General features: G+C 40.8%; 3 protein-coding genes across 3 annotated transcripts in view; 2 read left to right on the top strand and 1 right to left on the bottom strand.

Moving 5' to 3' along the window:
• LOC138056622 (small ribosomal subunit protein mS25-like) overlaps positions 1–26,681 on the top strand; it is a 194,238-nt gene that overhangs the window by 60,630 nt on the left and 106,927 nt on the right. The window lies entirely within an intron of this gene.
• Positions 2,904–26,681, top strand: part of LOC138056615 (VWFA and cache domain-containing protein 1-like) — a 28,161-nt gene continuing 4,383 nt past the window's right edge. The window contains exons 1-14 of the mRNA XM_068902455.1: positions 2,904–3,189; positions 4,624–4,804; positions 5,463–5,638; positions 7,579–7,827; positions 8,720–8,852; positions 10,012–10,286; positions 11,650–11,791; positions 17,222–17,537; positions 19,670–19,854; positions 20,436–20,531; positions 21,291–21,636; positions 22,763–23,078; positions 24,926–25,048; positions 25,542–25,771. Coding sequence (XP_068758556.1) covers positions 3,010–3,189; positions 4,624–4,804; positions 5,463–5,638; positions 7,579–7,827; positions 8,720–8,852; positions 10,012–10,286; positions 11,650–11,791; positions 17,222–17,537; positions 19,670–19,854; positions 20,436–20,531; positions 21,291–21,636; positions 22,763–23,078; positions 24,926–25,048; positions 25,542–25,771 — 2,948 coding nt within the window. The 5' untranslated portion in view covers positions 2,904–3,009. The remainder of the gene's footprint in view (positions 3,190–4,623; positions 4,805–5,462; positions 5,639–7,578; positions 7,828–8,719; positions 8,853–10,011; positions 10,287–11,649; positions 11,792–17,221; positions 17,538–19,669; positions 19,855–20,435; positions 20,532–21,290; positions 21,637–22,762; positions 23,079–24,925; positions 25,049–25,541; positions 25,772–26,681) is intronic.
• LOC138057582 (uncharacterized) lies at positions 15,481–16,720 on the bottom strand. The gene has a single exon (XM_068903553.1). It carries the CDS (start codon positions 16,696–16,698, stop codon positions 15,481–15,483), a length of 1,218 nt encoding a protein of 405 aa, XP_068759654.1. The 5' UTR covers positions 16,699–16,720.

Raw genomic sequence — 26,681 nt, 5'->3', positions numbered from 1 at the left:
ACGGCAAGGAAACATACAACTTAAGGTAGCTTAAAAGTCATTACAAATATTCAACCCCCGTTCATGTGTCATTACACAATGCATCATGGGAAGGACCGTGCATACAATGCGGGCACAATATATATTTCATTTCATTTCGTTACTATAAATGGCAAAATTCGAAATACCGGCATAATCTCAGCATAGCATATCGAGGTTGGGTCAATGATTTGGAGCCACGAAATAGGGATTAAAATAGAACTTAAGTGCAGTAAATTCATTTTAGTGGAGTGTATTTTACTTCAGCAAATAATAAACCATGGCTTTGTTCTTACTTTATTCTCTTTAAGCATCTGGACTTTATCGGCCACATTTAGCTGAGCTCAATACTCTTAGTAAGTTGTGTATGGCATTGTGTTGAGTCATTATGTAGTTAGTCTGCAAAAAATTTTGAATGATGAAGTTTGTATGGGGGACCAAGAATTTTGTTTTGGGAAAATCTAGCAAGGATGAAGAGCGTTCAATCTTATTTTCGACATGATAATTCTCTGTTCTTTCTGCAACCCTTCGTTTCAGGAGTATACAGAGTACAGACCGGTGTACGGAGAATTAAAAAGACAAGTAAGCACTCCTTATTCCGGCCGGCCGGTATTTCAGTATTACGCGGAATGTCATGCACAATTCTGCATGATCAAAATATACTCATACTATATCTCAGAGTTTTGGCAGGTTCCTTGTATATGGTGGCCACGTTAAATTGTTAAACCACTCACGGCCTCTGCGAATAGCCTATCGGGCAGAATGACGCGACATTTTTTTTTTTTTTTTATTCATGAGCACCGAAGCGGCAAATTTAAATGCGAACCCAAGTTAAACAGCCAACAATAGCCCATTTCCGAGTTGTCCCATGCCTCAGTTTCAAAGCGAGTCCTGGTGCACAACCATTCAAATAGAAATGAGTTGCGTATTCTTATGCAAATCAAACTCATTTCCGTTACAGTAGTTGAGCACCAAGACTCACTTCGAAATCGAGACTAACAGCAACTCGGAAATGGCCCATTCTCTGATTGTATCTGACGTCACGGCAGCCATGTTGATGGAATGAACAATAGCGAAAAAGTCTTTTGGGAATTTGACTCAATTATTATGCAACATTTGAGCTACATTTTTCTATTGTTTTGGCACCAACATGACCGTTATATCACGTGAGTCCAATCAAAGAATTAGAGAGAAAGGGCTATAATTTGCCCGAGAGGCACTGACCGTGAAAAGTCGCTTTCCTTACTTCCTTAAGGCCTACCTAATATTTTGAACACCCGGGTTTTCAAGAGGAATGCTGCATCTACAATTCTAGCCGAAAAAGATGACTTTTGAGGACGTTTTAGAACTATCCCTTAGCGTTTTGAAAAAAGTGAACATCGGGAAATAAAAGTTTGATGTTTTCATTAACATATTCTGTACTCAATTGGACGTCAAAAAATCACTATCCATTCTGCGTGGAAACTCCTTTTAAATATCGCGCTCCATACATTAGTTTTGTTCTAAGCATACGTCTGCGTAACAATAGCTGTCAAAAATAATAGCTTTTCATTAAAACCTACTCAGTCGTTTCTCTTTTTTTTTTTTTGGATTTTATTTATTTTTTGTCTACTTTATACAACAAAAAATAATACAATACAGCGCAAGTGTTAGGTTAAAACCGAAAGAAAGAAACATACACTTGACAGTTACAAAAACTAAAACAACGAGAAAGGAAAAAAAAAACAAAACATACAAGCAAACAAACGATATAGCAGATACATTTCAAAAAGACAGAAAAAGAACAACAACCTTCAAGGAATTATAAGTGGGAGTAAGGGTTCCCACTCTTCATAATGATATTTTAGTTTTCTATTTTCTCTCGCAATAGAACGTGCTATGTTGTGAGTGTTCTTAATTGTTGCTATTATCGAAGGCACAGGTATAGATAATTTGCTTATTTTAGAACAGTATAGAAAAAAAATTGCTTTCTAGGATTATATCAGTCGTCTCATGCAAGCCTTAAATCGAAATCTCAAAAATCAAGGTGCTTTACAAGTTGTCAACGCATGGAGTGGAGATGAACAAGGAAAACGAAAGTGCTGTGGATCGGGAGCTCTTTTCAGAGCTCATCGAATCCCCGATAAATCCACTTCTGATCAATATGGTTGCTCCTTATGTTGACTCCTGTGATACGAAATTTCGTTTTCAAATAAACAGGGAGGTACTTTGGCACTGGCCATTTCAGTTCTAGTTAAAAATAGGGTTTATTTGCCCTAGTCTCTTTGGCGTTTGTCAGGATAACCTGAGCTCTTTCCTGCGCATCAGAATAGTTTCGTTCCAGGAGTGCATTTTATTGCATGTAGCTTGGCGGGAGTGTTTAAATTCTCTTTTGTTTATGAACTCGTATGACCACACTTCTTGTATAAATAAGCGCGCGCAAATCATTAGAAACGCACACCTTTTACTACAGGGAAGATATCTGTTTACAAAAATTGCTTTTGTTATTCAAATATGCCAACCACAAGAAAAAAAAGATCCTTTGTTGCGACAGCCAATGAGGCTCTGGTTGGCACATTAACGACAATAGATGGCTTCCATGCCCAGAATCGGGCGGGTACAAAACACAGGTCACCTCTTTCGTTCACAGGTCTCTGTTTTACCAATACAGAAACAAAGCTAAACAAGTTAGCCTTAGGCCTAAAAACTCTCGTGTGGGATCAAGAAAAGAGAAGTCATTCTTGATCCGGACCGAAAGAATGACAAGAATGATGATCCTTGGGAAAAACGAGTTTGCCAAAAGCACGAATGCGCCGCAAGCGTTTTTATGAGCCAATTAGAATCTATTAATTACGAAGTCACGCGCAAAAAAGTAAAATTGATTTAGTTTGTTATGTAATTAGAACATTGCCCTTTTGTGACGTACAGATAAGTCTAGCCTCGGTTCCTAGAAGTAGGGAGAAGAAATTCAGGGAAGTTAACTCAAAAACTATGTAACTTGAAATTTTCGCAATGGCCGAGTACTTGAGGATCTTTGTTCTCTTTCTGTTTTTGACATTCACTTTGCAAGATGACTCTGCGAAACCACGCAAAGAATCGGCTACTGTGGACTATAATGATTTGATTGGGACATTTGACGACGATCTAAGAAATGATCTGGGTAATCTCGCAATTGGCACGAAGAGTTTTCAGGTAAGAATGCAGCGCTCTTTGGCTTTTTGTTTGCAGGACGTCAACTCAAGCTATATTAGGTGTGACATGTAAGCCACGCGTGACTTCAAAGATTTTCTCACCCTTTACGTTAGCTCTATAACAACAACAACAAACTAACAATTTATTAAACTTATATTGCGCAATTGTCAATACCAGCAATTTTCAATATTGATTACATTATATAAATATGCAATAACTGAAGGATCAATGTCTTAATAGCCTTCTTTAAACAACCTAAAGGTTTTATATTTCGTATTTGTTCCGAAGGCTGTTCAACGGCTTAGGGGCTGCCACGTGAAAAGAGCGGTCACCGAGTGTTGCTGATGATCTTATAGAACTAAAATTAAGAATTAAACTATTACTATATCTTAGATTGATTGCTCTTTCTCTCGTTATATTATGATTGGTGTATTTAGTTTTGTCGGGAATGGCCCCATTAACAATGCTATCTTTTGTTTCATGGCACGCGATTAGAGAATCGTTCAAACTTAAAAACGGAATGTGCGAAGCGGTGGATAAGTTGGTTGAGTATCGGGCTGTCATGCGGGAGGTCGTGGGTTCGAACTGGGTGGGTGCGAAATGTAAAGAGAACAACGAAAAAGAAAACGTGAGACGGTCAACTGAAAAAGAGAAAAGAACGACTGCCCTCTCTGTTCTTTGATTTGCTCTTGAACCACTTTTGATGTGATCTAGATTGTACGAAAAAGGCTTCGGCACCGGACGATTTTTTTACCGGTTAAAAACTTCGACCGGATATTTTGTTTGTACGGAACCGTGCAATACCTTCGCTCTGTTCACATGGAACTGACGAACCGGATTTGAGTTTAACCTTTTTCAGTGGTTCTAACATCTGTTCATGCGCAGAGCGTTACTTTACGAAATCCAAAATGGTTTCTTGCAGCTGAGGTAGCACCCATCCATGCAACCACACCTTTGCCATTCAAAGTTTAGACGGTCAAGGTGTTCACAACGCTCCGGTTAAATTTTCGACCGCACTGGTTAATTTTGGCGTTCCTCTTTGTGAACGGTGAGGCGTCTAAATTTTCGTACGTCTAGCGTGGTTCCGTGTGAACGGAACCCCCAAGTGCACGAATTTTCCACCGGTAGAAAATTCGTCCGGTATCGTGTGAATGTAGCCTAATACTTTATGGCAGAATAAATTTACCGTTTTTTTCCTATTCCAAGGACTCTTTTATTTTCTAACATATTTACTGACTTGGAAGAGTCTGAATTGAACGTGGTAATTCAACCCAATAATAAAATCGGTTCACCGTCGGACAGAGGTTTTAAATATTTTTAATATTCGTGCAGAATTTTCCGTCCCACCAGTGATCTGCGTCACTTATTTTTCAATGATTTGTGCTTGAAGCAGTCCCTCGTGTCCAAAATTCTGTTTGCTGTTGTGTATTTTAGGAACAAGTTGGAAAGGAAAGAGACAACATGGTTTCAGAAGGTGGATACCTTGATAACAGCAAGATCATTAAGGAGCTCAACACGAAATTTTCCATGCGACTGAATGACATGGTACACGCTTTACATGGAGTAGTAACTGAAGTCGTTAAAAGTCTAAACTCTGGAAAGAAGGCCACTGAAGGTAGGACAGGCAAAGTAGGAGATTGTTAGAAAGGATGTTGGTGCCCCCGTCCCCTCCCCGAAGAAAAATGTCGCAGATGTGATTTCTGGTTGTGAAAAGAACACTGCCGGGGAATTTGGGACTTTCTAAATAGGAACCAAAGGAGAAGTACCTGTAGGTTCTAGACTTGGGGCCTCCGAAAACGAGGCAACTTGTAATCTAAAATGTTTAGTTGTCGATAACGAAAAGTTATCGATGAAAGAACGTGGCTTGTGCGAGTTATCGACTGCAAATAGCGAAAATTCAAGCCTTCGACAACACAGGAAACCCCTTTAGTTATCGATGACAAACGCGGCCGTTTTGTTATCGACAACTCTCTTTCTGCCGTCTGTGAGCGAGTAAGTTATCAATTTCTTAAGTCCATCTCGCAGCGGTGCAGACGATTTTTTTAAGTCAGCGGTTCTTCATTTCTTGTCGCTATTTTCACAGACTCCCGCAAAACGTACCAGTTATCGATAACTAAATTTCTCGCATATGGAAACGCATTTCCTAACTACAACAATTTTTGATTCAATTAAGTTGTGGACAGTAAATAGTCGTCGATGACAACTTGCCTCTTCTGTGAAGGCCCTTTAAGGTGGTGGGGGCAACTAATATTTTGAAATGGTTTAATTTACAGAATACCACGAGTGCTGCTATCTCCCGAAGAGAGTCAAAAGGAGATATGATCGACGTTTCAAAGATAATGTCACTTTCGATGTATTCTGCCAACGGCGGGTACCAAGCGCTGATTTGAATGAATTTCAACCTGACTTCAAAAAGCTGAAAACGGTGTTCGATGAAAACATGAAAAAAGTACGTCAACTCATGATGTAACATGCTAATATTACACATAAAATACTGAGCGAATGGACCTAAGCTATGTTTGGATGGGGTTTGAAATAAGTTTGGGATCACTAAGTGATAATCAGTCTTCAAGTAATTTAAGGCATCTAATTGGCTGAAAAGGTCCGATTTCGCGGGGAAATAATCCTAAATGTATGTCGATGTTTTCTTCTACCGGCGATAAGCTTCCGCAAGAGCGTATTGTATTTTTGTTGTGCACATTGATGCAGGAAGGAAATTCAGCCTTTCTGTTGCCTTGCAGAAAAGTAAGCTATGCGTATATCAAATGGTGCTTTTCGGAAGTTTGAAGAGGGCGAACAAAGCTAGAGATGATCGCTTCTGCGCATGCGCTTCGAGCAACTCTTATACTTTATGACTTCAAAACTCGATCTACAAGAGTAAACTTCAGCCTTTTTTATCGAAACGAGGCTTGATCTTTTCCTTGAAAATATATATGGGTTATTGACCAAGCGTTAGGTCAAAATGGCTGGATATTGGCCAAGTTCTTTTTTTACGTGTTTATGGACCGAGACGAAGTTGAGGTCCATAAACACGAAAAGAAAAACAACGAGACCAAGATCCAGACATCTCCTTTTAGAGATTCGTTTCTGCTTCACTAGATTGCGTGTTCTATTCGATGCCGATGAAGCTCGTACTTTCAAACTTGTCTGCTGCATGTAAATGTCGTAGGATTAATAATTTAGTTAGATGATCTCGTTGATTTTTTTTTTAAGAAATTACCAGCGGGGAGGGATTGGTGTAGTTAGTTTTTATGCTGCTTGTGTGGGTTGGGCTGGGTGGGTGATACACCTTGTAGGGGACCTTGTAGGGGAAATAAATAAATAAATAAATAGTTCTTGACCGAACAAGCTTGGTCAATAAAGGATATCTTATATGGGATCAAACACCAAAAAGACGATCTTTGATCTTGCTGGAATCAAATGAGAAATCCGGAGCGGGCAAGATAGCTCCCTCTAGCCAATCAGTACGAGATTTGGTTCTTCTTGTCCGCGCACGGAGCTAGTCATATAATAAGTTTTCATTCATACCAACACGAGCGTTCATGCACCTCGTCTCGGCGGTGAAACTTAAGGATCCACGTTCACCCTACAGGCATTGTGTGTCGTGGAACAATTTCATCTATGAAAATCCCGCCAAAGCTGAAATTTTATCCAATCAGATTGCTACGATAAGCAATGCGAATTTCCATAACAAAAACAAACGGTCGAAAAGCCTATCGGTTGAAGGTTGGCCTTTAACTACATTCAAAATATCTGTTCAGTCTGGAGCGGTCTTTCTGAAAAAATACGAAGTAATTTACAACAATAAAAAGCAAGGTGACACACGCCAATACCAACCCGGTGTGGCCAACACATCACGCACGCGCACAACCATTTCACCCGGTCAATTAGCAGCCATGGACAGCTATACCGGCCTTTGGGCCTCATCAGCATGGCGTAGCTAACATACCAGGCGGGTGTGTTTAGCACCCCTTTAATTTAGCTTTTCCTTGGGCTCTCTGTTGCATGAGCCACGCGCGATTGGCCACGTATGACTTGATCCTGCGCGTTTTCCCGCCTTTTTTCCCGCGCTTATTGTGGATACATTTTGTTCCCTTTGAGTTACAATTCGTTTATTTAATTTTATGAGACTCAGTTGCGTAATTTTTCTTATTTGCGCTTAGCAATAAATAAATCCAGTAACACAACTCAACTTGGTGTATATTTCACATACCTCACAATGGCTCCCGGCCCGGTTACCAAGCAATCATGAATTAATTAGGGGCTTAAACAGATGGCCACAGATTACAAGATGTTTTTTTTTTTTTTTGTTTCGGGCTTACTATACTCAATTAAGACTTTTTGTTGTCAGTCGGTACTACATTTTGATTATCATATATGTATTGGCAGACAACATTAAAGGTGAAATGGCAGTACTTTGGTTCATCGGGAGGCGTCTTTACCATATATCCGGCGCCTAAAGTCTCAAGTTGTGATGGTTACGACCACAGATTAAGACCTTGGTATAATGGTGCGGCGGTGTCAGAGCCGAAAAACATCATTATTCTTTTGGATAGCAGCACTTCGATGGCTAACTACCTCAGACGCGCCAAGGAGATGACGAAGATTGTGTTGGGGACTTTGGTGCCAAAGGATAAGGTAATTAGACTCTGGTTCTTTCTCGTTTCCTTTCCTTTCTTGTCGTCCAGAGTGCACTTCCACTATAAACAAAGCATTTACATTTTTTACATCTGTAGATAACAAGCAAGTAATCAGTTATAATGAAACAAGTATCCTTAACTTTTTTGCGAGACGCAAATTTCAACCTGACGTTTGCCGTTTGTCGGAGACGTAATGCTAAATCTCTCTAACTACTTCGGAAAATGAGGCAGTGTGGCCCCGTGGTTAGGATTCTTGCCTTCAGACCCGGAGTTCCCGGGTTCAAGACTCATTCTGATCTTTCGTTGAATTTTTGTCGTGGAAATCCCTAGTTCAACGTCTCGACCGCACTTGCAAATAGCCAACTGGTTTGCGTCTGGCCCGTTGGGATTCTTAACAGTTGTTGTTGCGTTGTGTCGTTTCGTTCATTGTTTCATTGGTCCTGAAAAGCCCCTATGGGGAATGGTCAATTAGGTATGTATGTATTAAGTATGTACAGAAACCCATAAGGGTTGAAACGTGTAACGCGCGTTCACAGCTTCCGAATATTCACTGAGTGCGAACTGAATGGTTGAATGTTTCAGTGCTAAGTACCATAGTTGGAAACCCCTCGCTCTTGTTGTTCCAAATATGGTACGTAGCAAATTGAATATTCAGAAGCTTGTTTTTCAGCACACAAGGGGCCGTTACACGTTTCAACCCTTATGGGTTTCTAGTATGTATCATCAGTGCGCAACAACATAGGGTAACCAACGCGAACGGCGCATTGTGTGAAAAACAATGACCATGGATCACATAAAATATGACATCTTTTGGTGTGAGAATAAACAAAACAGTACATACTAAATTGGGCTGCTTTACCTTGTGTTTATAAATCTCTATTTTATTGTAGGTATCGGTTATCGCTTTTAACGCGTCAACTTACGTTCCCGGAGACGAAGAATGCTACAGATCATCAATGGCAAGTGCTAAGGTATTCAACATCAACGCCTTCAAGACTTTTGTCGACAGAGCAAACCCTTCAGGTAAGAAAATGGCGTACGTCTTGCTTCCATTTGACAAGTAACTTGTTGATCGCAACAAGAGGGCTATGGGTAGCCTAGACTCTGGCCGTCTTATTTGGCCATTATTTTTTTTGGTTCAACGGTCACTGACGGATAGCTAAATCATCACATATACACTAAAAAATACATGCGCTTGTTTTCCAGTCACGTTCCAAAGCTATTAATGATGTTTTAAAATTTTAATTTAGGTTTTCTTGGAGCAGTATTCTGGTTGTCCAAGCTATGACCTTTGTCAGTCTCGTATTCCACTAGGAACACCTTAAAAAATTAAATGCCCTAGGCTTACAAAAATTGATTCAATCTAAAACTGTAACAAACAACAGTTGCGTGATAACAATCAAATCCTTTTGGATTAGTAAAAGTCATCAATAGATTCTATTCCCCACCCCACCCTATCCCTTTTCTCTTCTCCCATCTTTCCGGTCTCATCTTTCTCCCTTTTTTTTTTTTTTGCTGTCATCTTTTCCCATTGTTGATTTGTCAGTTGTAAACAGCGAACCGTTCATTTAAACACGTATGTTCTGCCCAAGTTTAATATAAAATAATTGTCATAATTACACCTTTATTCAATTTGGTCTAGAGAGCAGGAGAGACACTGACAATAACGTTTAATGTAAAACAACGATTTTGATGCAGATATGTTTCGGCGAAAACTTCTGTCTTCTTCGGTGCAAGTGTTACATAAGATGAAAATCTGAAAATGAATATCTGATGAATGTAAATGCTAACTTCAACATGTTAACTTGAGCCTATCTCTGTAATTTCCACGCTTCAAACATGATTTTTCTTTGTCGTATTTGTATTTATTAAAATTTATCAGATATTTATACTCAGATTTGCATCTCATGTAACACTTGCACCGAAGGAAGGCTGACGTTTCTGCCGAAACCTGTCTCAACGTAACATTGAAATCGCTGTTCTATATTTCTAATTTATTTAGTTTATTTATCACTGGGGCTCCGATTAAGGACATTAATTAAAAACTAAATCGAATCATATAAATAATCCGAATAAGAGAAAACTGGAGTATCTGAAGTAAATCTTTCGAAGAAATAGGGAAATGGTAACTGCCTCACCCCAACTTCATAAATGTCTAATTCTTATTATCCTTATTGATTAGGCGGTACAAGATACATCAGAGCTTTCAAGAAAGCCTTTGCGATTCAAAAGCACACCTTGCGTAACTCATCGGAAAACCTAGAATCCAGACCGTCAATGTTCTTGCTAATCACAGATGATGGGCCCAAAAAAAAACACTTTCAACAGCTTGTAATTGACGCATTGAAACAAGAGTTTAAAGAGTTCAGAAAGGAATTTAAAGAAACCGATTTAAAATTGATAGTACTGAGTTTTGGAAGGAAGATGGCATTCTTAGACAAACTGGCTGATGTAACGGTAAGCCTGAATTAGAGCAACTATATGATGTCGGTCTTCTCATTGGCTAAGAGGCATAGGAATTTCTTTGATTAATTTTCAACTTTGTAAGTTACTCGCGAGATGCAAGATACCCCAAAAAAAAAAGACAGCTTGGAAGCAAACATCAACGATATGGGACGTCAAATTTCTTCTCGTTACATTTATCCAGAAAGTCAAGGCCTCTGTGAGTGTTATGTGTGTGGGAATCCTCTCAGGGAAGGATCTAGGAGGGGGGGTGAATAGGGTGGCTAGCCACCCCCAATTTTGGCTGTTTTTTTTCCATTTAGCTGCTCTTTATTGTATTTTTATTTTTGCTGGAACAGATACTGTTTACGTGACGTGAACATTTTTCTTACTGCAAAACACAACCAAACGTCAAAATAGCAGCTATCTGGAATTTTGTCAGAGTATATACTTTCATTCTTTCAATTCCCCCCCCCCCCCCTCCTCCCCCCCCCCCCCCTTAAAATATTCCTAGGTCCGCCACTGCCTCTGCATGTGATAGTTACAGAAAAGGCCCTTAGAACACTTGCCCCTGTGAACTTGATAGCAACAGAAACTCTTCTAACAGTTGCTTAAAATTCGTGTTTTGATTTACGTGTTTCGTTTTTTTTGTTAACGTTCGGCATTACTTCAAGGTTCGTCCTTTCCACGCTACCATTTTCCAGTCTCTATTTTGCAAGGAAATAAATTAGATACAGGAAGCAAAGAAGTCGATTCAATAATCCAGAATGTTATCTTCTGCTTTAAAGGGGCTAGGTCACGCAATTTTAGGCAATTTCAGCACTGATCGAATGGTCATAGAATTAACTAAAATATCAAAATAACTGTTCAAAACTATAGAAGAACTCTAACAAAACACAGGGAAGCCAAGAAGGGACATGGATGGACAAAACTGGAGAGGATTGAAATGGATTGAACTTGGGTAAATTTGAAAAACGTCGGCCCACCTTTTTTCAAATTTATATCAGTCTATATCAAAATGTCATTTACACAGCTGGGAAATCATTCTCAGTTGTTATGTGGCCGTGATTTTGCAAATGAAAGACTCTTGCTCTGCCAATTTGACGTTTAGAGCTCATAATTAACAAAATTAAAGAAAATTACCTAAAATAACGTGACCTAGCCCCTTTAATCGTTGCCTGCATACAGGGGTTCGGGGTTCTCAGAAAGGATATGCACGAAAACAAGCAATGCAGAGTCGCCCCAATCCCGGCTTGGTTTTTGACCACGCACTATTCAAGAGAAAATTGAAGCGGGAAACAATATCTCCGAAAGCCCAATGAATAACCTATTTTCATGCTTTTTTAACCTCGTCTGGCACATGATTGATTTATTGCAGGGTGGAGTAACTGCATCCATTGCTGGAAAAACCGATTATTATTCTAGGCTTCAACCTTATTTTGATCATCTGATGAAAGTCACTCCAGCCCTCGAAAGGAGGGTTGTGCTCTCTCGGCCATATGTGGATCTTCTTGGACTGGGTACGAGAATCTTGTATTTATTTGTCAGTCACGCTTTATCATTCCAATAGCCGAAAAGCAATTTAATGACAACCTGCTCCCCGATTATTGAATTTGTCTCAAATATCATTTTGTAAGCATCAAAATGAAATTGGACTGGACTTGAATGAGTTGAACAAATAAATGATAGAGTATTAAAATGCCTATAAACCCGAATTTTTTGTTTTGCTTCGAGAAATCTTTGTATCGCTATGAGCAAAATGGCGCAAAAATTTTTGTTTTTGGTTAAAACCGGAATTTTTTGCGAATTTTCAAAGTGGCGGAAACGCGAGATTCGAAAACCCATTACCGAGCTGGTGAGCTTGCCGAAAGGGAATGGGTCGAGTGTAATTCGTGACGTAAAACCCGGACTGTGAGTGTCGCAAGTTGTTACTTCCATCAGAGGTGAAGCCATGCCTGAGAAATGTGTTGTTTTCGGTTGTAGCAATGTTCGAAGCAAAGAGAAAGGGATACTGCTTCATCCCATACCGTTTTACGGTAAATGTGAAAGCGAAAAGCAAAAGCGAAAGAAGAAGTGGGTCGATTTTGTTTACACGATCTGTGATGGTGCAATCTCGTTCCCAGGCTCCTCGTTCCTATGATGGGTAAACCAGGCTTGGCGCGATATTCCCGAGGAGATGGTGAGGCGGTCGTTTAAGACTTGTGGCACCTCTATAACGCACTCGACGGCACAGAAGACGATGCAGTCTTCGACAAGAATATTCCAGAACAAAACAAAAAGTGAAGACGAGGAAATGGACTACGAATTCGAGACAGACAGCGAGGAAGAAGATGAGCAATAAGATCGATCCCGATCACACAACAACACGAACGGCTCCTTTTAGCGTTACGAGCCACCAAGTAATAAAAGTCCATATTACACCAACAACATCGAAACAACAACTTCTCTTCATTTTACAACTAATTTAGTTCGGCTTGTAAGTGAATACACGTTCATTTGTTACTGTTTTAATTTGCTGAGAAAATTCTTTTTATCAAAAATACTCGGCTATAAGCCGAGACCCCTTCTACCGCTTCAAATTTGCCCAAATTGAGTGAGGATTTGTGTAAAAATCGCTCGGCTTATAGCTGAATAAGTACGGTAAATCCAAACGTGCTAGGGGATCGTCAGCATATGCCTCGTGCGTGTATTCCTCATCGCTGGCCGCGAAGCTCGAGTTTGGCGAACCTTCAACTTCCAGCTCGTAATCTTCAATTTCTGAAACTTCCGTATCTGAACGGGAGGACAGAATGAAGTCGTTCGAAGCCATTTCTTGATTAACACGTACGCTGGTTACAAACGTGAGCCGAACAGAAATTGTTTTCACCGACACGCAGGGAAAACTACAAAACTACGCATCTCCTCTGTTGATTTGCCTGATGCTAATGTCCGGGAATTACGTCACTAGGCCCAGTCTCCCTTTTACCCGGTCGCGGGCAGAGAAAACCGCACTTTAAAACCTCGTAAAAAATTCCGGTTTTAACCAAAACAAAAATTTTTGCGCCATTTTGCTCAGAGCGATACAAAGATTTCTCGAAGCAAAAAAAAAAAATTTCGGGTTTATAGGCACTTTAACCTCTTACAACCGAGCGCAAGGGCCGTACTGGGAATACTAGCCTGAGGTCGTGGCGGTGCGAGGTCCGTTCAGAAACGACCAAGGGCCAATATTCCGTTAGTACTGTCTAGAGCAAGTTAGATTAGTAAGCATTTCTGTAGGAAAGCAATGTCGAGTGTCACTTTCTTATACCGGGAGAGATCTTTCTCATATCTTCCTACCGTTTTCAAACGATTCGAAGATATGAGAAAGATCTCTCCCGGTCTAACAAAGTGAGATTAGTAAGTTGTTTATCATGAGGCATCGTTTCTTTGAATGATCGGACGGTTCTCCGCTTGGTGAATGTTCGTCATCTTCGTCTTTCCTCAGCGAACTTTGTACGGTAACCTTTTACATTGAAGACGAAAATGCGCCGGAAATGGACTGTTTTCATGGTAATGGTCTTTACTGTAAAATCCCGACCAAAAACCAGCCAATCGGAGTGCTCCGTTTAGCCTGAGAATTGCTTTCCATACAATAAATGAAATTATTTATAAATTTGAACAGCGGAAAGTGAAAGACGTGAGTTGAAGATCATCGCACTTAAGCAGCAATTTAATGAGTTGTGAAGAAAGCCTGCCTTGAACGGGGCTCGAACCCAGGACCACGCGTTTACGTTGCAGTGCTTTGTCAACTTACTTATTATCCTTCCCACGGGGACATTAAACCTTTAAACATCAATGGTTGCATTTTAAATTTGAGGCACATGACTTTGTATAGCCCACAGACCAGCGTGACACATTGTCCATTCCGACCAAAACCTACAATCGTGGACAAAACTCTTCAGGAAATAAAGAAATTACCCTTCCAATCGCTTCCAGTTGTAAACACAAAATTGACCATATTTCAACGCCCCCTTCCCCTCCCCCCTTCCCCGGTTCAACGTTGTTTGTTTTGTGGGGGGCACAAACAGTTTCCTGGAAATCAACACTTTCCAAATCAACATTGGATAGGGGGAGGGAAGAGATAAGTAATTTTTGTGGGATTCACAAGGGAGAAAAAGTGAACAAGTGCTTTTTGCCGGTTTGTGCACGGTTTTCTCATCGAGTTTGTCCACGATTGTAGATAAATGACCCAGCTCCCCAGAGGTTCTTGTCGGTCAATCGATAAAGAGAGCCTCCCTAGGAGGCTGGCAGTCTGGCACGAGAGTTGCCAGATGATGTTGGTCATAGTACCTATCATTTGCAAGTTGCCAAATGGCGTTAGCCAAGCCACCCGATAACTTGCAGCTAGAGACCATACCAGTACCAGCAAGCGTACCCAGAGACCGTTGCCTTACGGCAAAGAAAGCAAAATACAATAGAAGAGGAGCTTGTGACACAAAAAACGTTTCGCTACACGGTCGTGATACGTCATGTTTTTGGACTTGTTTCACTCATTTTTCAGAGGAATAATTTTAAGAACAAGTGGCATCATTTGGAAAAGCGAACATAATTTGGGAAAACAATGGGCACTGCTAGTACCATAATGTGCGACTGTTACTAGCACAATCTAAAAAAGCCTAGTCGTTGGTCCTTTCGCCCGCTGACTCCTATTTGAGAATGCCTTTAGGAAGGGGGGGGGGGGGGGAAGGGGGTTTAAAAAATCAATCCCCGACCAAATCCTTCTTTCATAGAGGGTATAAGCAAAAAAGTTTGAGGAGTTCTCTATTGGTAGGTAAGACAGCCCCACTGAAAATAGTAGTTTGCAGCCGTCTCTAGAGTCAACGATAACAATAATGATGATGATAATGATAATATAATGATACTAATGTCAGTGCAATTATAACGATAATAATTATCTTAATCAGAAGTCTTTTAGATATAGATTTTGTAATAAAAACTAACGATAAAAAGTCACGACGTTTCGACCCCTCGGAGGTCATTTTCAAGTGAGAATAAAAGTTTTAAGAATTAGCATAAATATGTCAAAACTAGATAAAAATGCGGCGAACGCCGAAATGTGATAAAAATATGTACAAAAGTGTAAAAAGTGCTAAAAATATATGGAGTAATGAACGGTAGCTAGAGAAAACAATAGACAAAAAATAATTAATTACAAGAACTGTTCTAAACAAATAATTTGGCGCGGATAGAGTCACACTGTTTGTTTAGCGATGGTTTCAGTTCTTTTATAAAAAAACATTTCAAAAACAAGACAATCAAACTTGTTCTGGCACTTTCTCAGAATTCTAAAACTCTTTGCGATGTTGTTAGGTTCCAATGCATGTTTCTCTCTCAGATGGTCGCCGATGGTTGCCCCTTTGTGCTCTTCAATGCGCTGGTGAAGGTGCCGGCAGGTATATCCGACATAACCTGCGTCGCACAGGTCACACTTGAATTGGTACACAACGCACTGTTGGCTTACAAGGGGTGGCTTCTCTTCACGGACCCGGATCTCTTCTTTGATCTTTTTGCTCGTGTAGACAGGGGTAATATCCGCACTGATCTTACGGCTTAGGTCGGCAAGTTGTCTCCGTACGGCGTTCGCAGATTTTTGGTCCTTGAAGGGCAACACGACTCTGATTGGGTCCCCACGCTTCTCATCAACGTGGGTGCGTGATTCCTCGGAAACTTTTGAATCAACGAAAAGGCGGATGGTGGACTGCACATGATCTTCAGGATAACACAGACGGGAAAAGATCTCTTTGAGGCGTTCACATTCCTCGTGAAAGGCCTTCCATGTAGACGAGAGCTTAAACGCACGGTTAAGCATGGTATTTATCAGTGACCGTTTATATCTCGCGTCAACGTGGCGGTGATAATGTAACAACAGTCCGGTGTCAGTTGGTTTTCGGTACACCGTTGTGTTCAGGTAGCATCCATTCCTGATTACGTTCATTCCAAGAAAGGGTAGTCTGCCATTTTCTTCGAGCTCCATTGTGAAATCAATAGAAGGGTGACTGTTGTTTAGTGTCGTTAAGAAATCTATAGCTGCTTCAACATCAGGCATTGCGCTAAGGGTGTCATCAACATAGCGCTTGTAAAAGGCGGGCATCTTGTTTTCTGTTTCCAGCTGTTTCTCGATGTTACACATGAAGGCGTTTGCCATGAGAGGCCCCAGCGGCGAGCCCATTGCCACACCGTCCACTTGTTCGTACAAGTTTCCTTCAAACTGGAAAAGCTGATTTTTGGTGGCGATTCTTAACAGTTCTATCAGGGCCTGCTTCGTGATATTAAGATCGTGTTCTTTGTTGAACCAGTCGTTCTCAAAGGCTCTCTCTGCAATACTCTCAATGGTTTCGTCCACAGGAACATTAGTAAAGAGTGATGACACATCATACGACACCAAAACATCATGCTCTTTGATTTTCATTTCACGGAGTTCGTCAGCAAAAACAAAAATGTCACTGACGGTATGGTCGTTGACGGACAAGGGCTTTAGCTTTTCGTCCAGCCACTTGGCAAGTTTATAATTGTATGTTCCTGTGGCAGATAAGCAGTTCTTGTAATTAATTATTTTTTGTCTATTGTTTTCTCTAGCTACCGTTCATTACTCCATATATTTTTAGCACTTTTTACACTTTTGTACATATTTTTATCACATTTCGGCGTTCGCCGCATTTTTATCCAGTTTTTACATATTTATGCTAATTCTTAAAACTTTTATTCTCACTTGAAAATGACCTCCGAGGGGTCGAAACGTCGTGACTTTTTATCGTTAGTTTTTATTACAAAAGATAATAATTATATTGATAATAATATACAGTTGTTGATGGATGAACAAATTGAGCTAATGTTTGATCTATTGTATGTTCGAGTTATCACAAATGACGGCGATGAAATGACATGTCATATTTAAGTCTTTGCTAAGATAGCATCATTTTTTTCCTTCACAGGTTACATGGTCACAGCAACCTGCGCAGTTATGGACAACGAAAAGAAATTTCGTGGGGTAGTGGGTCTGGATATTCTTATGCCTGACCTCGTGTCCAATGTTCAGTATTTTGGACACGGAACTCTTCAATCCTACGCTTTTATGTTTCAAAGTTATGACGGAGCAGTACTAAGCCACCCTAACATCCCCTCACCGGAACATGTTACAGAAGAAAGTAATGCCGTTCACATTTTGCAATTAGAAGAATCGGAGGAATTCAAAGAGTTATACCAAGACGTTAGACAAGCAGCTTTGAACAAGAAAGTTGAGACTTTCAGGTAAGTCAGGTATAACAAACCCACCTTGCGTGCCCATCACCTCAACAAACTTTTCCCGACTTAATTTATTCTCTGAATTCGTCCCAAATACGTTGTGTCAGAAACCCATGACCCAGAGCCTACAACCCTACTGTATTTCACAGACCGATTTATTTTTAGATTGAATTTCCCGCGAATGAGACTCCCACAGGAGCCCGATGACCAATTACAAGAAATTAAGCTGACGTCATAGGGTCACCGAACCGGAACTGCCTTTCTTTTTTGGCCTAATTCACGGAAAGGGCTAGTCTAAAAATAAACCTACTTGTGAAAACGCCGTTTCACAGACGCTGTACGCTCCAGATGGGCTCCTGGTTGTGTTGTTTTTAGAACCTTTTTGCTTAAAACTGGCCTTTTTATTCGCTTTAAAAGATGGGAAAACTGGGCATAATTTGATCCGTGACCGAGCAATAAAGGGGAGTGGGTTCGATACCGGGTTGACGTCAAAAATTACTCCCACAATGCAAAGCAGTCTGTGACGTCAACCCGATATTAAATCCGTTCATCTTCCTTGCGCGGTCGCAGATCACATTACAATTCTTTTTTCCACTTTTTAGGAGCCTCTCAGTGAAACAGTGAATTTGAAGGAGGGAGTTAAGCGAACCAAAAAATTCTGTTAGACAAGTGCAGAAAATGGTTGAGTGGAAAGGGGTTTTTTAAGGTTATAGACACTTTAACACACGAGCCCATCTGGAGCGTGCAACTTCCATACACCATACAGCGTCTGTGAAACGGCGTTTTCACAAGTAGGTTTATTTTTAGACTAGCCCTTCCCGCGAATTAGGTCAAAAAACAAAGGCAGTTCCGGTTCGGTGACCCTATGACGTCAGCTTAATTTCTTGTAATTGGTCATCGGGCTCCTGTGGGAGTCTCATTCGCGGGAAATTCAATCTAAAAATTAATCGGTCTGTGAAAACGCCGTTACAAGAACACAGTAGAGTTGTAGGCTCAGGGTCATGGATTCCTGCTTTAACACCAATACACCTATAAACATACTAAGCTGTTCTATAGGAGCAGTCAGGTCACATCAGGGTCTGAGTCAGTTTAATTTTGTGAGTAAGAGAACAGCAACACTGCGAGTTCTCTGTGTAACACAGGAAAAAGTTCTTCTTTTTGAGTGAGGTCTGGTTACGCTGTAAGGAAGATTAACGGAAGGCCTCGGCTCCAAACTCTTTTTGTCACCGTAGAAAGTTGCAAAGGAGGCAGTGTGGCCCAGTGGTTAGGGCGCTTGCTTTGAGATCCGGAGAACCCGGGTTCAAGACCCGCTCTGGCCACTCGTTGAATTTGATCCTGGTAGTCCCTGGTTCAACTTCCCAGCTACACTTGTTAATAGCCAACTGGTTTGCCTCCGGCCAGTTGGGATTCTTAACAGTTGTAGTTGTTGTGTTCTGTTGTTTCGTTGATTCATTGGCCCTGAAAAGCCCCTATAAGGGGAGCGGTCAATTCAGTATGAAATCAGTATGAAGAGCAAGAAGCAAAGCCATGTTTTTGCGCGGCCTGTTGCTTGTGAAGCTTTAAGTTAAGACCTGGGTCATGTTGTATGATGAAAATGTCGACAGCATAAGAAAAGCATCTGCATCTCATGAATATCTTCTAGTTCAGTGGTGGAGCAATCGAACTAGTAATCGTAAGCTCAAAGGCTCCCTGGCTACTGTCAAGGGCTACTATTGATAAATTCAAAACTTCAGTCGCTTGCCCGGCTTAAACTTGACCAATACATCACTTGCAGGATCTAGTCAAATGGCTAGATGATGTCGTTTTTTTTTTTTTTTTGCAATGGCGCTGGGACGTAAGCGTTCCAGATCTAAAGGCTCAGGAGAGTCACGGTGTGTCGGTTTTAAAGGGAAAAATTCTTTTTGAGCACTTACCTTATTTTTTTCGGTGGTTAGTGCTTTTGTTTTGGCAACAAACTAATATTCCTCGATGAGCTTGCGTCCCAACATGTTGTCGAAGAGTGACATGTGACTGAACCCTGCAAACGGCCAGTTCTTTTACAACTTGTGGGACAGTTCCTCTTCTTTCTGTTGAGACAAATTTCCAAGGAAGCCTTAAAATGGATAGAAACTTACGGGTCGATGATTTCTTTGTTTCAGTAAAACAATAAATAGTCAGAGACGTTCCATAGCTGCCGGTGGTGTTCTGGGAGAAGGAATTAATATAGAAGTGGTTGATTATGAATATACCTGCCAGCCGCTTGAGACAGACAACAGAGAGTTCATCACCTGTGTCGCTATCAAATTGAAAGAATCTGACGATAAATATGGGTCATCTCGAATACGTAAGCAGTTTATTTCTTCATTAACTTCTTTCGTCATGCATTCATTCCTTCAATACCTCCATTCCTCCTTTATTCCTTAACTTTGTTCACTGTTCCCTCATTTCTCCATTCAGTTACTCATTGACTCACTCTCTCAATAACTCCTTCCTTCCTTTCTTTCTTCTTAATGCGTTCATGCATGCACGCATCCGTTCATTCGATCATTTATTCAGTCATTGTTAATTGGTCCCCAGCAGCCACTTGTCCTCTTCCAATAGGCCATTTCCGAGTTCAAGTCTGCCTCCTCTTCAAAGCGAGTCTAAGTGCGAAGTTTTTCTTACGCAAATTAGTTTTCATTCATATGTAAAGTAGAACTAATTACCATCACAATAACTTCGCACTTAGACTCGCTTTGAAGAGGAGGCAGACATGAACTCGGAAATGGCCTATTGAACCTGCACTACATAAGGGAAATATGGGATTGCATCCCACAGGAACCAAACCTTCGTTAGTTGAAGAGGTGCTTAGGGCGTTGAGCGTTTATAAAAAGCTAATCGCCATTTCACGTTTGTATGGTGGTTACTCACTTTTTATCTATACAGTTGACAATGCCGGGAACCATCCCACGGCTTATCACCGCATGGACGTGTTGCCAGAGGCAAAGACGTGCTACCATACGGACACAGTGTCGTATCCAGGTAATGTCCCTCATACAGACGTTCAGCGTGAGTCCGCGGATACTCACGCAATAGTGGTTTAAGCTATCCACTACAATTAAACGTGGGTGCAATCTCGACCCCAAAACCATTGATACCCTGGATCCCTGGTGCTGACCACAGGCATACCAGCCTCTGGGAACGAGATTGACTCGGCAGCATAAAAGGGAGCATGCACATGCAGTAGAGCATTTTTCTGTGAAAATAACATAAAACGCGTTCCCATCGCGAAATAGAAGGTTCTTGTTTCTTTCCTTTATTCCCTTTTGGATCTGTAAAATAACTTACATTATTGGCCTTGAACAAATTTTGCGTTTTTTGGTCGACAAGCCTGAAAGCCTCCAGGGAAATACATTTCCTCAAAAACTTAGTTTAAATTACAAATCCAAATCATTGAACATTCCTGTGGCCTAGGTATATAAATACAGATCCGTTCATTCACCGTACAGAGTCTAAGAGAGTAGAGTAATTAATTTAGCTTAAATTAATTAAGTAAGCTGATTCCTCCACACACTTGCACACAAGACCATGATAAGCCACTCTTTGTGATCAGTGTGTAAGTAAGTATGTGCTCTATGAGATGGTCATTATTGTAAGGGCAGTCACTGAAATGCGCAGTTGTAATTCGGTCTTTGATTGTTGGTCCGACCTAATTCCCCAGTTCACCTTTCAAATTCCAGTGCCCCTCAAACTAAAGCAGATGGTCTCACAACTGAATCAAACATCTTAACTCCTTTTTAGACCGATCAGCGGTTAAATTGAGCGCCAAGGCATTTGTTGACCCAGCCGAATACTTTGAAGAACAAGACCGTTTGGAAGCTGTTCGCTTGTACTCAAAGCAACTTCTTGGGGAAACGCAATCAGTTAGAATTCGCGAGGGTGAAGTCTATGCCATGAAACAAAACATGCCGATCGTGGCGATCCTTACATCCTATTTTGATAGGATGGTCTGGGGATCAGGCTCCGCAAAATTTAAACGTTACACTGCAAGATTCGTGCGTCGGTTCGTTGGCACCTACAATGGTGTTCTTCGCGTGTTTCCAGCCGCTCCTCTGCCAACGAATTTTGATCATTTGACGCGGCCATGGTAAGTATTAATGTATTTGAATTTCTATAGCGCAGGTAGAACGTTTTTACGGCCACTGGCACCCTTGTGTTTTGTCGGAACCAGTCAGAAGTTCTCCCATAACCGGTTTAGGTCGACGCGGTAGACAGTTTAATTTCCGGAACAGTTTCGGTTGAAAACGGTGTAACTCTTGATAAAAGTCACTACCAGACGTCTGCACTTTGTTCTCAACGAGAGCTTCCCGATTTTGAAAAAAGCTTGCAAAAACGACAGCGGTAAATACCTATGCTTTTTCAGCCATTCTAACTTGGCTCGATTGCACCTGTAAATCAACGTCTGTGGGAGCCAACTAAATCATTTGCAATCACCAAAGTTGTGCCGACGTTGGTCAAAGTTCTACGATATCTAGCTTCTTATCAATGCAGTCGTGACGGGATTTGTGCGGGTTGCTGTGTCGTAACATAACATCTCATGTAACATTTTAGTTATCAGATGCCTATACTACCAATAAGTCAGTCTGTTGCGCATAAGTATTATCATCCCAGGAGCCCATCAAATGGAGCCTCCATCTTTCATACTGGGCCTCGGAGTCAATCCTTTTTCGAGTGGAGATAATAGGGAGCTTAAGCATGCGCGTGTTTGAGACGCGGACGGCAACCGGAATTGAGCTGTTTTCCTTTTTAACTTGTCTTCACACAACCACATTTACATTGCCAAGTATCTTTTCTCCATTAGATATGGTTAGTATAAAAATCTGGGAGACACCAATGTCCTAGCGCGCGAAATGTTCTCTTCCGGTTGCCGTCCGTGTCTCAAAAACGTGCTTGCTTAAGCTCCCTATTAATAGAACGCCTCTCGAGGGGGGTTTCGATGTTGAAAGCCCAATCAAACAGAGCTAGGACAGTGCTATTGTTTTACGTCCATGCATCACGCTGGAATGTTCTTTCCGCGTTTCGCCGTGGCAATATGTGGGAAAAAGCCGTTCTGAGAGTAAATATATTCGGGAAAGGGTGACTCAAGGAATAAGAGTAGATAGACGCTCCATTTGATGGCCTCCTGTCATTCAAATGAACCGTAAATGCCTTTTTCCTGTGGCACAGGAAAAAAACCCAAGCTCGAACCGTTGATACCATTGATTTTTATTTAGGTTCATCAACGCTGTAGCAAATGATGGCGATACCACACTAACTCACCCGTACCTGGACCCCCTTGGGGCCGGTTTTGTTGTCACCGTTAGCCATACCATAACGAGGGATTTATTGGACCCCTCTCTGAGTAATGATCACAAGATATTTGCCGTGGTTGGAGGTGATCTCACCATTTCAAGTTTAGGCGCTTCTATGGCGAAAACGATGGGGAAACATTGCGTCTTTAAAGAAGAGCTACGATGTTTTTTGATGGACACGAGAGGTTACATAGTATATCATCCGGATTTTGAAGACGCTTACAATGATACTTCCAAGGTAAAAATACTTTTAGGTCAGAACGCAACACCGGAAGTTACTGCTAGTTTGAATAGTGCTGATTTTTTTTTTCAACTTCCCCTCTCCTGTTCCTGTTCCTGGATTTTCCTCCATCCCCTCTCCACCTAGGGAGTGGAACCCAGGGGGTCTCTCTTTTCCCGTCTGGGTTCCAGTCTCTTTCATAGCGGGGTAAAAAGGAGTCCAACATGAACAAATGCATTATGGTGTGAAGAACTGTGAAGGATAGCATGTGATGACTCTTCAAAGAAAAACTCGAACTATTCGGGAGCTTAACCACTGCGGCGGGCGTTAGGTGGTCTTACGTTGATCTGCACAATTTGCAAGACAACTGTAGGATTGGTTAAAAAAACAATAAATAAAGGAACAAAACAGCGGAACTTACCCTAAAACAACACAGGTGGGGCCTATAAAGAACTAGTGAAAGTGGTGTGAAACAACTGGCGTGGTGTTGTTCTGATTTTGAACTCATGGCATAAGACACGGTGGTCGGGCGCTCTACAAATGATTACAAATTACTAAAAATCCATTTCATGACATTATAGGAGGATACCACAGTGAATCCTTCGTCATTATTTCGAAATCGTTCGTACCCATATTTTACAACGTGAGCGAGATGGAGTAATCGCGAAAGACGTATAGGTAACTTTTAACCAATCTCCGGGCGCCTTGTGACCGGCAACGTGATAATGGTTTAAAGAGTTACTATGATCAAACAAGATATCTTCCCTTTTTCCTTCATATTTTGAAACCGCGTTTCCTTGATACCTGACTATACTAGCAAAATCTTGAGCTTCGAGTTTTGTCCAAAGGCTGTTTTCTTTGAGTGCAAGTTCAGGATTTCACAGTCGACTGTTATTCCCGTTAAAGACTGACTCATTGGACTTCAGAGGTTTGGGTCGAGGTAAGATGACGTCAAAGAATCACTGGCTTAAAATTGCAGCGTGTAAACGCGCTTATTATACGTGCAAAACACGAGTTTAAAAGTTTGAAAGTTCGAAACTCCCGTGTTGCATGTTAATTTAAACGCGTGCACACGCATTGCATTTTTAAACTAGCGAACCCTTGCCGTCATCTTATGGAGGCTTAAAACTTCAGTCACTTAGTGTTCAGTTAACATAGTTTTGAAATACAAAGAAAAAGTAGAATTGATTTTTGCAGGTAATAGTAGCACTTTTAAGTACAAATGCTGATGGACGAACAAAAGCAGCTAACGGGAGATCTAATGTTAAGTAAATATTAAATTTAAATTTTTCAGTTTAATTTAATTTGAATCATACATTTGTTTTATTCTACCTATTTTGTAATATATGTACTCTTTCACAATTAGACCCTTCGCCCACTTGAGGCGAAGCGAAGCCGAATGGGCTATTGACCCGTGGCCCTTGAGGGCAAAGGGTCTTATTGTTTTAGTATCACCCAACTAGTTGGTCATTGTTGTCTTAATCCCTATTATTGTAATCTCTTACTTTTCCGATCCGCCTGGATTAGCTAGTTATAGGCTATTTTGCGGATAAGGATCAATGGAAAATGTACGAAAGGTGACAGTTGAAATAACGAATAAAACACTTCGTCCACCAACGTGGCTAGGATTACGTAACGTCAAAATCACCAATAATAAAGAAGAATTAAATGTAAATTTGTGACGTTTTCAATGACGTTGGTGTTATCGTTCCTTTAAAAACCCTGTCTCCTTGAAGAGAGCCTTTGGGTCCTTTTGTATTCCACTGCGCACGTCTTTGAAAAATTAGTCAAAAGTTGAAAGCTAGACAAAGCCAAAGGAGTTGTATTTCCAAGTTCATCGCTGCCGTGTGGATATGTCATTTCAGGTTGTTAACAGGCATATCACCGACATGGATGGCGAAATAGCTCGCGATCTTATCAAGAATGGTGTCATGAAACGATATGAATGCAGGAATCTCCAACTTTTGAAACTTCAGCGATTTTACGAGGTAAACTTTCAGCACATTTATTAGCCTAACGCTCAAATCTCTTTTTAAAAAGTCTTTCGGTCAAAGTTAACGTGCCGCGTTATTTTCAACCTTATGAATTCCTAAACGATCGAAAGCCAAAATATTCAAGCGTATGACTGCGCTCAACAGAACGAAGGCAAATTACACAGGACAGGAGTCTACCTAGATCATAAACCAAAGGTATCGCTTTGGCCATCAACTAAAAGACGCAGAAAATTAAATAAACAAATTTACACATCACAAAGCAAAGACACTGGAACTGAAAACGCGGGAAAACGCATCTGACTAGATTACGATGAATATAAATATGACGCAAATTTTTTGAGCCAATCATTAGACGTAGAAATGAAAACTTCAAGCTATGGTTAAAGTAATGTCCAGATTTAACTGAAAAACCGCTCTTGTACGTATTTGTAATTGTTCTGTGCAAATCACGATTTTGATCTGAAATATGAATTTCCTTCTCCTGCAGGTGAATATCGAAGGCGAAACCTACAAAGGAGATCACGGTGCTTGCGATGCGTACACTGTTGTCAGGATTCCAAGAACTAACGTGTTTGTTATTAGAGTCAAGAGCAAGCCATGTTTAATAAACAGAGAACGATGTCCCTGTTCTGGCGTTTGCGAAAACAAGGATTGCGAATGTCCATGCAACGCTCCACTGGAGTATGACATCTGTAAGGCTCAACTAATGGGCGGACAGTAAGTTAGCGACACTTTATTGATTCTTTCATTCGCGTGCACTATTTGGGATTTGCCACGTGAGATGTCCACCCGAAAGACGAAGGATTAACTCGTGGCTTCGCAGATAACTTATGCTTGAGGTGTCGATAATAGTTCTCTATTGGATAGCTTAAAACTTGTGATTTTTCCCAATGAAACGAAGACTACGAATACTACAACAACGGCAGTGATGACAACAGTTATTTTAGAAGGAAATAAGAGTGACAGTGATAATGATGATGATGACAGTGACAATAAATAAATGACGACGATAATGATTGATGATGACAATAAATAAGTCTAGTGAAGGTGATGACGATGATTTTACTGACGATGGATATGAATTGGATGATGATGACTATGAATATTGTTAGGGACCTTAAGATCTATGACCGCGACGTCAACTACAACGCCACCAAACAATGATATCATTGGTCAAAAGCGCGTAAATAATCGAGCTGCGCGGGCGGCACCGATTTTAGCACATATTTGTTCGGTACTCTTCATAACGACGGCGTGAAATTACCAAATTTTAGGTTTTGACGACGACGTAAGCATGCAACAGAGAATCATTCATTCTCTATTTTCACTCTGAAACCGCTCGTACCAATTTATTTTTAGGACACTTCGCCCACATTGTACGACATGAAGGAGATGGAATAATCGCCAAAGACTTATAATAGAGCAAAGTTATATTTTGACGTTTTAGTCAAACGTCTCCGTCGTAGATCTTAAGGTCCCTATTATGATTACGATGACGACGATGATGGTCATGATGACGCTGACGCTGACGGTGATTTAGAAAAGGAAAAGAAAGTAAATTTATTTATAAACAATTATTGGATGAGGTTTTTGTGATATTCGGAATAATCAAGGTCGAGGTAAGTGT

Source organism: Montipora capricornis, chromosome 7 (genome assembly GCF_036669925.1).
Source record: "Montipora capricornis isolate CH-2021 chromosome 7, ASM3666992v2, whole genome shotgun sequence".
In the NCBI taxonomy this organism is placed as follows: Eukaryota; Metazoa; Cnidaria; class Anthozoa; order Scleractinia; family Acroporidae; genus Montipora; species Montipora capricornis.
This window is presented reverse-complemented; position numbering and strand designations above follow the sequence as displayed.